Source organism: Salvelinus fontinalis, chromosome 12 (genome assembly GCF_029448725.1).
Source record: "Salvelinus fontinalis isolate EN_2023a chromosome 12, ASM2944872v1, whole genome shotgun sequence".
Classification (NCBI taxonomy): Eukaryota; Metazoa; Chordata; class Actinopteri; order Salmoniformes; family Salmonidae; genus Salvelinus; species Salvelinus fontinalis.
Genome location: NC_074676.1, coordinates 22,712,747 through 22,728,896, shown reverse-complemented (window position 1 = coordinate 22,728,896; position 16,150 = coordinate 22,712,747). Strand labels below are relative to the sequence as shown.

General features: G+C 46.3%; 1 protein-coding gene across 4 annotated transcripts in view; it reads left to right on the top strand.

Moving 5' to 3' along the window:
- Window positions 1-16,150, top strand: part of LOC129867000 (voltage-dependent calcium channel subunit alpha-2/delta-1-like) — a 138,276-nt gene that overhangs the window by 20,963 nt on the left and 101,163 nt on the right. For 3 of the 4 annotated variants that reach the window (XM_055940077.1, XM_055940076.1, XM_055940079.1), the window contains exons 2-3: window positions 2,449-2,530; window positions 2,654-2,770. The exons of the other annotated variant lie outside the window; for it this stretch is intronic. In XM_055940077.1, coding sequence (XP_055796052.1) covers window positions 2,449-2,530; window positions 2,654-2,770 — 199 coding nt within the window. The remainder of the gene's footprint in view (window positions 1-2,448; window positions 2,531-2,653; window positions 2,771-16,150) is intronic. 4 annotated transcript variants of the gene reach the window in all.

Sequence of the window (16,150 nt, the reverse complement as noted above, 5' to 3'; positions counted from 1 at the left end):
TTTGAGAATACAGTGTGCCCTGTTCCTGCTCCCCGCACTAGTAGGAAGGTGCTTATCCTTAGCCCGGTGCCTCCAGTTCCGGCACCACGCACCAGGTCTACAGTGCGCCGTATCCGGCCAGAGCCATCCGTCTCCCCAGCGCCATCTGAGCCATCCGTCTCCCCAGCGCCGTCTGAGCCATCCGTCTGCCATGAGCCTGCAAAGCCGCCCGTCTGCCATGAGCCTACAGAGCCGTCCGCCAGACAGGAGCCGCTAGAGCCGCCCGCCAGACAGGAGCCGCTAGAGCCGCCCGCCAGACAGGATCTGCCAGAGCCGCCAACCAGACAGGATCTGCCAGAGCCGCCAACCAGACAGGATCTGCCAGAGCCGCCAACCAGACAGGATCTGCCAGAGCCGCCAACCAGACAGGATCTGCCAGAGCCGCCAACCAGACAGGATCTGCCAGAGCCGCCAACCAGACAGGATCTGCCAGAGCCGCCAGCGAGCCATGAGCGTCGAGAGCCGTCAGCCCGCCATGAGCGTCGAGAGCCGTCAGCCCGCCATGAGCGTCGAGAGCCGTCAGCCCGCCATGAGCGTCGAGAGCCGTCAGCCCGCCATGAGCGTCGAGAGCCGTCAGCCCGCCATGAGCGTCGAGAGCCGTCAGCCCGCCATGAGCGTCGAGAGCCGTCAGCCCGCCATGAGCGTCGAGAGCCGTCAGCCTGCCATGAGCGTCCAGATTCGTCAGTCAGCCATGAGCTGCCCTTCAGCCTTAAACGGCTAGATACCCAGAACTGCCCATCAGTCCAGAGCTGTCTCTCTGTCCGGAGCTGCCTCTCAGTCCGGAGTTGCCCCTCTATCATTATCTCCCTCTCTATCTTGATCTACCTCTATATTCTTATCTATCCCTCTGTCTTGATCTATCTCTCTGTCCCGGTGCTGTCCCTATCAGTGATGTTATTAAGAGGATTTTGTGGGGGTAAAAGGAGGGTGGACATTCTTAGAGGGAGGAAGCTAGGATGGATTATGGTGGGGTGGGGACCTCGCCCGGAGCCTGAGCCACCACCGTGGTTAGATGCCCACCCAGACCCTCCCCTAGACTTTGTGCTGGTGCGCCCGGAGTTCGCACCTTATGGGGGGGGTAATGTCACGTTCCTGACCTATTTATGTTAGTTGTTATGTGTGTTAGTTGGTCAGGACGTGAGGTTGGGTGGGCATTCTATGTTTTCTGTTTCTGTGTTGGTTTTGGGTTGCCTGGTATGGCTCTTAATTAGAGGCAGGTGTTTGGCGTTCCTCTAATTAAGAGTCATATTTAGGTAGGCGTTGTCACAGTGTTCGTTGTGGGTGATTGTCTTCCGTGTTTGTGTTATGTTTGCACCATACGGAACTGTATACGGTTTGTTCGATTTATGTAGTCTATTTCCTATTCGTGCGTTCTTCGTGTCTATGTAAGTTCTCATGTTTAGGTCAGTCTACGTCGTTTGTTATTTTGTATCATTTCAAGTGTAGTTCGTGTTCGTTTTTCGTCTTGTTTAATAAATATGTGTTCAAGCTTCGCTGCGCCTTGGTTCAATCCCTGCTCCTCCTCTTCGGATGAAGAGGAGGAGGACAGCCGTTACAATGACATTTGTAATGTCTTTTTTGTTTTGAAACTTCTGTATGTGTAATGTTTACTGTTAATTTGTATTGTTTATTTCACTTTTGTATAGTATCTACCTCACTTGCTTTGGCAATGTTAACACATGTTTCCCATGCCAATAAAGCCCCTTGAATTGAATTGAATTGAATTGAATATAGAGAGGGGGAGGGAGAGAGGCCGAGAGAGATGGAGAGAAAGAGACAGAGACTGACAAAGGTGCTGTATGTCAGTAGTGATATTATCAAGAGCTCAGTGAGTAAACTTTTGGCTCCACTGCACTTGAATATGAAGTGGACCCATTTGGTTGTGTTTGCTCTAACAAGGTCACACACATGCACACACATACACATGCATACGCACACACACACAGGTAGATTTATGCAGAGGCCTGTCCACACACATCACTGTCTGAATCTCATTGGTCTGACCCAGCTTGAGACGGCTACCTGTTGACATTGTGTGTGAACCTAGTAATAAGTATTTGATTGTTTGACTTTTCCTTTGACCCCTGAGAGTATGATCTGATTGGCTCTGGCAGTGTTGACGGCTAGGCCAGTGATCTTATTGGGTGACATTGTATTAGAGTGATTGTTGAGTGATTGGACTGGACAGGTTGTTCCATTCTTGTGAGAGTCGTCTGATGTGGTTATATTGGCTTTGAAGCCATCTAAAGTTATCTGATTGACAGGGATGTTGGCAGATGATAGGCAGCTACTAGTAACATAAACGCTGGCTAATTTAGGTGAGGAGGGAGTTATTTAATTGAACTACCGGTATGGGATGTTTGTTTTTGTGATCTGATTGGTTGTTTGTGCCTCTCTCTTGTCCTATAGGATAAAGGAATGGGTGGATCAGATACAGATAGAGCTGGTGACACTGGCAGACACAGCCAGTGCCGGGAAGAGCCTCACACAGGTGACCTAACCCTTCATAACATGTTATAACGCATAGTAATCACTATATAAAATAAAACATGGATATCTATCAAGGGACACTATGACAGTATGTGTAACCAGTGTGTATGTTCACTCTCTCTAGATCTTCCTGGACAACCAGAACCTGTACACAGTAGAGTCTAACATTGCAGAGGAACTAGTGGCTAGGGCAGCCAGGAACATAGAACAGCTGTTACTGAAGAGGGCTGCCGCTCTGGAAGTAAGACACACTGTTTCTATGCTCCTCATGTACCCCCAACAGCAAAGGCTTGATGTCTAGTTGAGCTTTTGAATCAGGTGTGCTTGAGCCTTGAGGATGCCACTGCTACGATAATGCACCACAATGGAGTGGAGAGGGATTGAAATTAATGACAGTGACTCTTGGGTGTACGTATCTTATGGGGGTAATCACATTAATGTTATTTCAAGTCTTATGGGGGGTCCATGTACAGAATGTTAGGTTCCACTTGTAGATAACTGAGGTGAGATGTGCCAGGCCAGGCCAGGACCAGGGGATGGCTAGAAGACCATGGTAATGTGAGGTGCAGGTTGGTAACAGAGAGGAGTGATATACTGTATGGCTGTGCATGTATTGCTTTGAGCAGAAGTAGATTAGAGACACAACTCTCTCATCTTCCGCTGGAATATGAAGTATGAATATATTTTGTATTTGAACCCCTTCTAATATACAGTGGGGTCCGAAATTATTGACACCCTTGATAAAGACGAGCAATAACGACAGTATAAAATAAAAAATTCAAACACTGAGCTATATTGTATGCAAAAAAAGGTAAATTATATTATTTTATACTAATAGATGTGTTCAGATTAAGAGATTTTGTTTAACAAGAAATACCCCAAAAATCTATTTAAAAAAAGGAAGGGGTACTAATTATTTTTATAAATAAAGTAGTCAAAAGTTTAATATTTGGTCCCATATTCCTATCACGCAATGACTACATCAAGCTTGTGACTTTACAAACTTGTTGGATGCATTTTGCAGTTTGTTTTGGTTGTTTTCTGATTAGTTTGTGCCCAACAGAAATTAATTGTAAATAATTGATTGTGTCATTTTGGAGTCATTTTTATTGTGAATAAGAATAGAATTATTTCTAAATACATCTACATTAATGATTACGGATAATCCTGAATGAATCCTGAATAATGATGAGTGAGAAAGTTACAGAAGGTCAAAAATCATATCCCTAAGACAAGCTAACCTCTCACCATTACCAACAGGGGATGTTAGCATGTCTTGGGGGTTTGATATTCGACCCTCTGTAACTTTCTCACTCAGCATTATTCACGATTCGTTCAGGATTAATACGAAATGATTACAGATCATGCAGTCTCATTCAAAGTGAGAAATGCAGCATGTCCTTATTGGCAATCTATTTGTTATATGTACTGAGCTTTGATGCAAAATTAAAACCTAGCTACTCACTCGTATCTTAGCAGCCAGCTACACAGGTTTTTAGCTAGCTAGCTAGCTAACGTTATATCCCAACAACATTGACGCTCAATATATTTTTGTTCTCAGCCATATCTAAGCCATATTCAAAATGTAATTATTGAAATTTTATCTGTTTCGTTAGTTGACGTTGTAACGTTAGTAGTTAGCTTGCCAGTCAGGCTCCCTGGTTCACGTATTGTCCGAGCAGCCCAGCCATGGCACAAGTTGGCTAGCTGGTTAGCTAGCTAACTCATTGTGACAACATTGACCCTCAGAATACTTATTTTGTTTCAATTATCTCAGCCAAATTCAGAATTGAATTCAAGGTTATCTATGAACTATCTAACATGCAGGCATGAACTCAGATCGGCTACATACGTTTGTTGCTTCAAATCAACCTTTCCACCATAGCTAGCTAGTTACCTACATTGGCTAATCAAACCAATGCTCAAATTACATACAATAGCATAATGGCATCAAACAGAAGTAGTAAATTATAGCTATGTCTTACCTCGATCATTGGTATTAGATACTCTTTGGCCATATCTCCAATATAATTTGGAGTCTCATCACAAAGCGTCCAATGTTGCAGCATTTTAGCCTGATTTATCCTCACTTTCTGACAATTGTATAATTCATAAACAACTTAGCTATTGAAATGTAAACAGCAGGTGATGATACCAATTACAGAAAATATTACAATACCAAAGCATAAAAAAACGTAACAATATTTCACTCAAGTCAACCTTACCAACATAATTATAATACATTCATCAGTACTATTCATATCAACCTTAGCACAAACAAGAATATGAAACAAAGATCATTCACTTTTTTTAAATGATGATGTAATGGTGAATGAATCACACATTGTTAAATGTGGTAGCTGCATGCCGTCTGTGTTTCCATCCCTCTCAGTCCAATCACCAAAGATGGCTATAGTAGAGGGAGAGAGGTTAAAAACTTCTTCCCCTTCCACGAGACGGTTGAGCTAACGTGGGCTAATGCGATTAGCATGAGGTTGGAAGTAACAAGAACATTTCCCAGGACATAAACATATCTGATATTGGCAGAAAGCTTAAATTCGTGTTAATCTAACTGCACTGTACAATTTAGAGTAGCTATTACAGTGAAATAATACCATGCTATTGTTTGAGAAGAGTGCACAGTTTTGAACATTAAAAGTTATTAATAAACAAATTAGGCACATTTGGGCAGTCTTGATACAATATTTTGAACAGAAATGCAATAGTTCATTTGATCAGTCTAAAACTTTGCACATACACTGCTGCCATCCTCCCTCATGTGATACCCTTCCTGCAGGCTCACCCTGACATGACCCTCCAGCATGACAATGCCACATTCTGTGTGTGATTTCCTGCAAGACAGGAATGTCAGTGTTCTGCCATGGCCAGCAAAGAGCCCGGATCTCAATCCCATTGAGCATGGCTGGGACTTGTTGGATCGGAGGGTGAGTGCTAGGGCCATTCCCTCCAGAAATGTCTGGGAACTTGCAGGTGCCTTTGTAGAAGAGTGGGGTAACATCTCACAGCAATAACTGCCAAATCTGGCAAATCTGTCCATGAGTCCATGAGGAGGAGATGCACTGCAGTACTTAATGCAGCTGGTGGCCACACCAGATACTGACTGTTACTTTTGATTTTGACCCGGCCTTTGTTCAGGGACACATTATTTCATTTATGTTAGTCACATGTCTGTGGAACTTGTTCAGTTTATGTCTCAGTTGTTGAATCTTGTTATGTTCATACAAATATTTACATATGTTATTAAGTTTGCCGAAAATAAACGCAGTTGACAGTGAGAGGACTTGCTGAGTTTACATATGAGATGAGTAATGCAAGATATGTAAACATTATTAAAGTGGCATTATTTAAAGTGATTAGTGATCCATTTACTAAAGTCTGTATGTAGGCAGCAGCCTCTCTATGTTAGTGATGGCTGTTTAACAGACTCATGGCCTTGATATAGAAGCTGTTTTTCAGTCTCTCGGTCCCAGCTTTGATGCACCTGTACTGACCTCGCCTTCTGGATGGTAGCGGGGTGAACAGGCAGTGGCTCGGGTGGTTGTTGTCCTTGATGATCTTTTTAGCCTTCCTGTGACATCGAGTGCTGTAGGTGTCCTGGAGGGCAGATAGTTTGCCCCCGGTGATGCGTTGTGCAGACCGCACCATCCTCTGGAGAGCCTTGCGGTTGTGGGCAGTGCAGTTGCCGTACCAGGCGGTGATACAGTCCGACAGGATGCTCTCAATTGTGCACCTGTAAAAGTTTGTGAGGGTTTTAGGTGACAAGCCACATTTCTTCAGCCTCCTGAGGTTGAAGAGGTGGTGTTGAGCCTTCTTCAGCACACTGTCTGTGTGGGTGGACCATTTCAGTTTGTCTGTGATGTGTTCTTAAAACTTTCCACATTCTCCACTACTGTCCAGTTGATGTGGATAGGGGTGTGCTCCCTCTGGTGTTTCCTGAAGTCCACGATCATCTCCTTTGTTTTTTTTGAGGTGCCCTCACCTCCTCCCTGTGGGCTCCCTGTTTCGTCGTTGTTGGTAATCAGGCCCACTACTGTTGTCATCTGCAAACTTGATGAATGATTTGGAGGCTTGCTTGGCCATGCAGTCATGCGTGAAAAGGGAGTACAGGAGGGGGCTGAGCATGCACCCTTGTGGGGCCCCAGTGTTGAGGATCAGCGAAGTGGAGATGTTGTTTCCTTCCTTCACCACCTTGGGGTGGCCTGTCAGAAGGTTTAGGACCCAATTGCAAAGGGCGGGGTTGAGACCCAGGGCCTCAAGCTTAATGATGAGCTAGGAGGGTACTATGGTGTTGAATGCTGAGCTGTAGTCAATGAACAGCATTCTTACATTCAGTAGGTATTCCTCTTGTCCAGATGGTATAGGGCAGTGTGATGTTGATTGCATCGTCTGTGGACCTGTTGGGGTGGTATGCAAACTGAAGTGGGTCTAGGGGGACAGGTAAGGTGGAGGTGATATGATGCTTGACTAGTCTCTCAAAGTGCTTCATGATGACAGAAGTGAGTGCTACGGGCGATAGTCATTTAGTTCAGTTATCTTTGCCTTCTTTGGTATAGGAACAATGGTGGCCATCTTGAAGCATGTGTGGACAGCAGACTGGGATAGGGATTGATTGAATATTTCCGTGAACACACCAGCCAGCTGGTCTGCGCATGCTCTGAGGATGCAGCTAGGGATGCTGTCTGGGCCACCAGCGTTGCGAGGGTTAACACGTTTAAATGTCTTACTCACGTCGGTCTTGGAGAAAGAGAGGGGGGGCCCACAGTCCTTGGCAGCGTGAAGCGTCGGTGGCATTGTATTATCCTCAAAGCGGGTAAAGAACGTGTTTAGTTTGTCTGGAAGCAAGATGTCGGTGTCTGGTTTTCTTTTTGTGGCCCGTAATTGCCTGTAGACCCTGCCACATACGTCTCGTGTCTGAGCCATTGAATTGCGACTCCACTTTGTCCCTATACCAACATTTCGCATGTTTGATTGCCTTGCAACAATGCAGTTAAGAAAATACCCCCCAAAAAGTAAGCTATAAGAATAACAAATAATTAAAGAGCAGCAGTAAATAACAATAGCGGGGCTTTATACTTGGGGTACCGGTACAGATTCAATGTCAATGTGTCGGAGCACCAGTGTTGAGGTAATATGTAGGTAGAGTTATTAAAGTGACTGTGCATAGATAATAACAGAGAGTAGCAGCAGCGTTCCAGAGGGTGGGAGGCCAATGCAAATATTTTAGGTAGCCACTTGATTAGCTGTTCAGGAGTCTTATGGCTTGGGGGTAGAAGCTATTTTGGAGCCTCTTCGACCTAGAATTGGGGCTCCGGTACCGCTTGCCGTAATGTAGCAGGGAGAAGAGTCTGTGACTAGGGTGGCTGGAGTCTTTGACAATTTTTAGGGCCTTCCTCTGACACCGCCTGGTATAGAGGTCCTGGTTGGCATGAAGCTTGACCCCGATTATGTACTGGGCCGTATGCACTAACTCTGTAGTGCCTTGCGGTCGGAGGCCGAGTAGTTGCCATACCAGGCAGTGATGCAACCAGTCAAGATACTCTCAATGGTGCAGCTGTAAAACCTTTTGAGGATCTGAGGACCCATACCAAATCTTGTCCGTCTCCTGAGTGAGAAAAGGTTTTGTCATGCCCTATTCATGACTGTCTTGATGTGCTTGGACCATGTTCGTTTGTTGGTGATGTGGACGCCAAGGAACTTGGAGCCCCGTCGATGAGAATGGGGGTGTGCTCGGTCCTCCTTTTCCTGTAGTCCACAATAATCTCCTTTGTCTTTAACGTATCTCTAAACTGATTGAAGTGACAACAATAATGGATCATAGCTTTCAAATGGATTCACCTGGTCAGTCTATGGCATGGAAAGCAGGTGTTCTTAATGTTTTGTACACTCAATGTACATCATTTATTGAAATAAAGGTGCTCTCTGCATGCAATGTGAGATGTGATTAGTGTCTTGGCATGGCCACCATCATAAAGTAGCTACTGTAGCTGCCATAGCTGTTATCAACAGCACAGATCATGTTACCCCCTTGCTTGTGTGTTTCAGAGTTAGTGAGACAGTAGTGTGTGGAAGGGGGGGGGGCATGGGGGGGGGGGTGACTATCCGTAGATCCTCTGGTATTCTACTTTGATTCAATTCAAATAAAATAAAATAAATGTCGTCACATACACGTGTTTAGCAGATGTTATTGTGGGTGTAGTGAAATGCTTGTGTTTCTAGCTCCAGCAGTGCAGTAACATCTAACATCTAACACACATCTAACATCTAACACACAATATTCTCAAATCTAAAGTAAAGGAATGGAGTTAAGAATAAACTCAGCAAAAAAAGAAACGTCCTCTCACTGTCAACTGTGTTTATTTTCAGCAAACTAAACGTGTAAATATTTGTATGAACATAAGATTCAACAACTGAGACATAAACTGAAAAAGTTCCACAGACCTGTGACTAACATAAATGGAATAATGTGTCCCTGAACAAAGGGGGGTCAAAATCAAAAGTAATAGTCAGTATCTGGTGTGGCCACCAGCTGCATTAAGTACTGCAGTGCATCTCCTCCTCATGGACTGCACCAGAATAGCCTGTTCTTGCTGTGAGATGTCACCCCACTCTTCTACCAAGGCATCTGCAAGTTCCCACCCTCCGATCCAACAAGTCCCAGATGTGCTCAATGGGATTGAGATCCAGGCTCTTCACTGGTCATGGCAGAACACTGACATTACTGTCTGGCAGGAAATCACGCACAGAACGAGCAGTATGGCTGGTGGCATTGTCATGCTGGAGGGTCATGTCAGGATGAGCCATCAGGAAGGGTACCACATGAGGGAGGAGGATGTTTTCCCTGTAATGCACATTATTGAGATTGCCTGCAATGACAACAAGCTCAGTCAGATGATGCTGTGACACACCGCCCCAGACCATGACGGACCCACCCCCTCAAATTGATCCCGCTCCAGAGTACAGGCCTCGGTGTAAAGCTCATTCCTTCAACGATAAACGCGAATCCGACCATCACCCCTGGTGAGACAAAATCGCGACTCGTCAGTGAACAGCACTTTTTGCCAGTCCTGTCTGGTCCAACCTTTTAAAATATATTTAAATTTTTTTAATTTGATATATTTTTTTATTTCACCTTTATTTAACCAGGTAGGCTAGTTGAGAACAAGTTCTCATTTGCAACTGCGACCTGGCCAAGATAAAGCATAGCAATGTGAACAGACAACAACACAGAGTTACACATGGAGTAAACAATAAACAAGTCAATAACATGGTAGAAAAAAAGAGAATCTATATACAATGTGTGCAAAAGGCATGAGGAGGTAGGCAATAAATCGAATAATTACAATTTAGCAGATTAACACTGGAGTGATAAATCATCAGATGATCATGTACAAGTAGAGATACTGGTGTGCAAAGAGCAGAAAAGTAAATAAATAAAAGCAGTATGGGGTGAGGTAGGTAAATTGGGTGGGCTATATACCGATGGACTATGTACCGTTGCAGCGATCGGTTAGCTGCTCGGATAGCAGATGTTTAAAGTTGTTGAGGGAGATAAAAGTCTCCAACTTAAGCAATTTTTGCAATTCGTTCCAGTCACTGGCAGCAGAGAACTGGAAGGAAAGTCGTCCAAATGAGGTTTTGGCTTTAGAGATGATCAGTGAGATACACCTGCTGGAGCGCGTGCTACGGGTGGGTGTAGCCATCGTGACCAGTGAACTGAGATAAGGCGGCACTTTACCTAGCATAGCCTTGTAGATGACCTGGAGCCAGTGGGTCTGACGACGAACATGTAGCGAGGGCCAGCCGACTAGGGCATACAGGTCGAAGTGGTGGGTCGTATAAGGTGCTTTAGTAACAAAACGGATGGAACTGTGATAAACTGCATCCAGTTTGCTGAGTAGAGTATTGGAAGCTATTTTGTAGATGACATCGCCGAAGTCGAGGATCGGTAGGATAGTCAGTTTTACTAGGGTAAGTTTGGCGGCGTGAGTGAAGGAGGCTTTGTTGCGAAATAGAAAGCCAACTCTAGATTTGATTTTGGATTGGAGATCTTTGATATGAGTCTGGAAGGAGAGTTTGCAGTCTAGCCAGACACCTAGGTACTTATAGATGTCCACATATTCTAGGTCGGAACCGTCCAGGGTGGTGATGCTAGTCGGGCGTGCGGGTGCAGGCAGCGAACGATTGAAAAGCATGCATTTGGTTTTACTAGCGTTTAAGAGCAGTTGGAGGCCACGGAAGGAGTGTTGTATGGCATTGAAGCTCGTTTGGAGGTTAGATAGCGCAGTGTCCAAGGAAGGGCCAGAAGTATACAGAATGGTGTCGTCTGCGTAGAGGTGGATCAGGGAATCGCCCGCAGCAAGAGCAACATCATTGATATATACAGAGAAAAGAGTCGGCCTGAGAATTGAACCCTGTGGTACCCCCATAGAGACTGCCAGAGGACCGGACAACATGCCCTCCGATTTGACACAATGAACTCTGTCTGCAAAGTAGTTGGTGAACCAGGCAAGGCAGTCATTAGAAAAACCGAGGCTACTGAGTCTGCCGATAAGAATATGGTGATTGACAGAGTCGAAAGCCTTGGCCAGGTCGATGAAGATGGCTGCACAGTAATGTCTCTTATCGATGGCGGTTATGATATCATTTAGTACCTTGAGCGTGGCTGAGGTGCACCCGTGACCGGCTCGGAAACCGGATTGCACAGCGGAGAAGGTACGGCTTTCCAATCCTTGGGGATCTCAGATGATACGAAGGAGAGGTTGAACAGGCTGGTAATAGAGGGTGCGACAATGGCGGCAGACAGTTTCAGAAATAGGGGATCCAGATTGTCAAGCCCAGCTGATTTGTATGGGTATAGGTTTTCCAGCTCTTTCAGAACATCTGCTATCTGGATTTGGGTAAAGGAGAAGCTGGGGAGGCTTGGGCGAGTAGCAGCGGGGGGGGGCGGGGCTGTTGGCCAAGGTTGGAGTTACCAGGAGGAAGGCATGGCCAGCCGTTGAGAAATGCTTGTTGAAGTTTTCGATTATCACGGATTTATCGGTGGTGACCGTGTTACCTAGCCTCAGTGCAGTGGGCAGCTGGGAGGAGGTGCTCTTGTTCTCCATGGACTTTTCTAGTGTCCCAGAACTTTTTGGAGCTACAGGATGCAAATTTCTGCTTGAAAATGCTGGCCTTTGCTTTCCTGACTGACTGCGTGTATTGTTTCCTGACTTCCCTGAACAGTTGCATATCGCGGGGGCTATTCGATGCTATTGCAGTTCGCCACAGGATGTTTTTATGCTGGCGAGGGCAGTCAGGTCTGGAGTGAACCAAGGGCTATATCAGTTCTTAGTTCTGCATTTTTTGAACGGAGCTTGCTTATCTAATATGGTGAGGAAGTAACTTTTAAAGAATGACCAGGCATCCTCAACTGACGGGATGAGGTCAATATCCTTCCAGGGTACCCGGGCCAGGTCGATTAGAAAGGCCTGCTCGCAGAAGTGTTTTAGGGAGCGTTTGACAGTGATGAGGGGTGGTCGTTTGACCGCGGGCCCGTAGCGGATACAGGCAATGAGGCAGTGATCGCTGAGATCTTGATTGAAGACAGCAGAGGTGTATTTGGAGGGCAAGTTGGTCAGGATAATGTCTATTAGGGTGCCCATGTTTACGGATTTAGGGTTGTACCTGGTGGGTTCCTTGATGATTTGTGTGAGATTGAGGGCATCTAGCTTAGATTGTAGGACTGCCGGGGTGTTAAGCATATCCCAGTTTAGGTCACCTAACAGAACAAACTCTGAAGCTAGATGGGGAGCGATCAATTCACAGATGGTGTCCAGGGCACAGCTGGGAGCTGAGGGGGGTCGGTAGCAGGCGGCAACAGTGAGAGACTTATTTCTGGAGAGATAAATTTTTAAAATTAGAAGTTCGAACTGTTTGGGTATAGACCTGGAAAGTATGACAGAACTTTGCAGGCTATCTCTGCAGTAGATTGCAACTCCTCCCTCTTTGGCAGTTCTATCTTGACGGAAAGTGTTATAGTTGGGTATGGAAATCTCAGAATTTTTGGTGGCCTTCCTAAGCCAGGATTCAGACACGGCAAGGACATCAGGGTTGGCAGAGTGTGCTAAAGCGGTGAGTAAGACAAACTTAGGGAGGAGGCTTCTGATGTTGACATGCATGAGGCCAAGGCTTTTTCGATCACAGAAGTCAACAAATGAGGGTGCCTGGGGATATGCAGGGCCTGGGTTTACCTCCACATCACCAGAGGAACAGAGGAGTAGTAGGATGAGGGTGCGGCTAAAGGCTATCAAAACTGGTCGCCTAGAGCGTTGGGGACGAGGAATAAAAGGAGCAGATTTATGGGCGTGGTAGAATAGATTCTGAGCATAATGTGCAGACAGGGGTATGGTGGGGCACGGGTACAGCAGAGGCAAGCCCAGCCATTGGGTGATGATAAGAGAGGTTCTATCTCTGGACATGCTGGTCTCAATGGGTGAGGTCACCGCATGTGTGGGTGGTGGGACAAAGGAGGTATTAGAGGTACGGAGAGTGGAATTACGGGGTCCATTGCAAACCAAAACAATGATAACTAGCCTGAACAACAGTATACAAGGCATATTGATATTTGAGAGAGACATACAGTAAGGCATAAAGTGATTGCAGGTCTTGATTGGGAGAGCTAGCTAAAACAACAGGTGAGATAACAGCAGCTAGTCTGCTAACACAGCAACAGCAGGTAAAAATGGCGACGACTAGGCAGAGAGGGTCGGATTAACTACACACAGATCCTGAGTTAAAAAACAGAGCCGACAGATAAAACACAAATAAACAGCATGGAGTACCGTGAATTAATGGACAGTCCGGCAGGCATCAGCTATGTAGCCAAGTGATCGTAGTGTCCAGGGGGCAGCCGTAGATGGAGCAGGGAAGCCGCCACTACGCTAGCACGCGGCGTTTAAAGTTAGTAGCCCGGGGGGTGGTCTGCTCAGACGGAGGGGGTCTGCTCAGACGGAGGCCGGTTGAGGGCACAGCGGATGGGGTATTCGTCTGCAGACCAGACGTGGTCGTGTCGACAGAGAATCCAAGCCGGATGGCGATGGCGAAAGAGAGGTTATAATTGTAGAATTGTGTTTGCTAACTGGTGCTAGCTTCGTGGCAGTGGCGCTAGCTGCGCTAGCTGCAAGCTAGCTGTGAGGATCAGAAGTATTGGCTCAGGGATTATGGCAGGAATCCGGCGTTGTTGTCGAGAGACAGTCCGATGCTGGTAAATTGGTGAGTAATATCCAGGCTAATAACAGGGCTGGTGTCTGTGCAGAAGGTAAAAGCTGCTAGCAGCGGCTAAAAATGACTAAATAGCTTGTAGCTGATTAGCTGGTTAGCTACTGGGGGTTCTTGAATGTGTTCCAAAGTTAAAAAAATAATAGCGATTCCGTATCACATTGGGTGAGGTAGGTTACCGGAAGGTATAATCGAATGAAAAATCGAAAAGAGATAGAATTATTATTTTTTTTTTATATGTACAAGGAATACGAAAAATACAAACGTGCACGAGAGGACGAAACAAAACACGTCTACACTGCTACGCCTTCTTGGATTGCTCGACGGTGGGTTTGTGCCCATAGGCGACGTTGTTGCCGGTGATGTCTGGTGAGGACCTGCCTTACAACAGGCTTACAAGCCCTCAGTCCAGCCTCTCTCAGCCTATTGCAGACAGTCTGAGCACTGATGGAGGGATTGTGCATTCCTTGTGTAACTCAGGCAGTTGTTGTTGCCATCCTGTACCTGTCCCGCAGGTGTGATGTTCGGATGTACGGATCCTGTGCAGGTGTTGTTACATGTGGTCTGCCACTGCGAGTATGATCAGCTGTCTGTCCTGTCTACCTGTAGCGCTGTCTTAGGTGTCTCACAGTACGGACATTGCAATGTTTTGCCCTGGCCACATCTGCAGTCCTCATGCCTCCTTGCAGCATGCCTAAGGCACATTCACGCAGATGAGCAGGGACCCTGGGCATCTTTCTTTTGGTGTTTTTCAGAGTCAGTAGAAAGGCCTATTTAGTGTTCTACATTTTCATAGCTGTGACCTTAATTGCCTACCGTCTGTAAGCTGTTAGTGGCTTAACGACCGTTCCACAGGTGCATGTTCATTAATTGTTTATGGTTCATTGAACAAGCATGGGAAACCATGTTTAAACTCTTTACAATGAAGATCTGTGAAGTTATTTTGATTTATACTAATTATCTTTGAAAGACAGGGTCCTGAAAATGTCCGTTTCTGTTTTTTGCTGAGTTTATATAAATATTTGGGTGAGCAATATCAGAGCGGCATAGACTAAGATACAGTAGAATAGGATAGAATACAGTATATACATATGAGATGAGTAATGCAAAATATGTAAATATTATTAAAGTGGGCAGCGATTTCAAGTCTATGTGATGGCTATTTAACAGTCTGATTGGCTTGAGATAGAAGCTGTTTTTCAGTTTCTCGGTCCTAGCTTTGATGCACCTGTACTGACCTTGGCTTCTGGATGATAGCGGGGTGAACAGGCGGTGGCTCGTGTGGTTGTTGTCCTTGATGATGTTTTTGGCCTTCCTGTGACATCGGGTGCTGTAGGTGTCCTGGAGGGCAGGCAGTGTGTGTTCGGCAGACCACACCGTGCTCTGGACAGCCCTTCGGTTGCGGGTGGTGCAGTTGCCGTACCATTTATTTTATTTTATTTTTTAATTTTATCCCCTTTTCTCCCCAATTTTCGTGGTATCCAATTGCTAGTAATTCTATCTTGTCTCATCGCTACAACTCCCGTACGGGCTCGGGAGAGACGAAGGTCGAAAGCCATGCGTCCTCCGAAGCACAACCCAACCAAGCCGCACTGCTTCTTAACACAGCGCGCCTCCAACCCGGAAGTCAGCCGCACCAATGTGTCGGAGGAAACACCGTGTACCTGGCCCCCTTGGTTAGCGCGCACTGCTCCCGGCCCGCCACAGGAGTCGCTGGAGCGCGATGAGACAAGGATATCCCTACCGGCCAAACCCTCCCTAACCCGAACGACGCTATGCCAATTGTGCGTCGCCCCACGGACCTCCCGGTCGCGGCCGGCTGCAACAGAGCCTGGGCGCGAACCCAGAGACTCTGGTGGCGCAGCTAGCACTGCGATGCAGTGCTCTAGACCACTGCGCCACCCGGGAGGCCCGCCGTACCATTTATTGATACAGCCGAACAGGATGCTCTCAATTGTGCATCTGTAAAAGTTTGTGAAGGTTTTAGGTGCCATCCCAAATGTGGATTGACTGGTCTTCAGACAGTAAGTCAAAATTTAGTGGTACATTTTTACTTTTTTTTTTTTTTAACATTTTAGTCATTTAGCAGACGCTCTTATCCAGAGCGACTTACAGTAGAGTGCATACATTTTATTACATTTTACATACTGAGACAAGGATATCCCTACCGGCCAAACCCTCCCTAACGACACTATGCCAATTGTGCGTCGCCCGACGGACCTCCCGGTTGCGGCCAGCTGCGACAGAGCCTGGGCGCGAACCCAGCCCAGCCTGGGTGCGAACCCAGAGACTCTGGTGGCGCAGCTAGCACTGCTATGCAGTGCCCTAGACCACTGCGCCACCC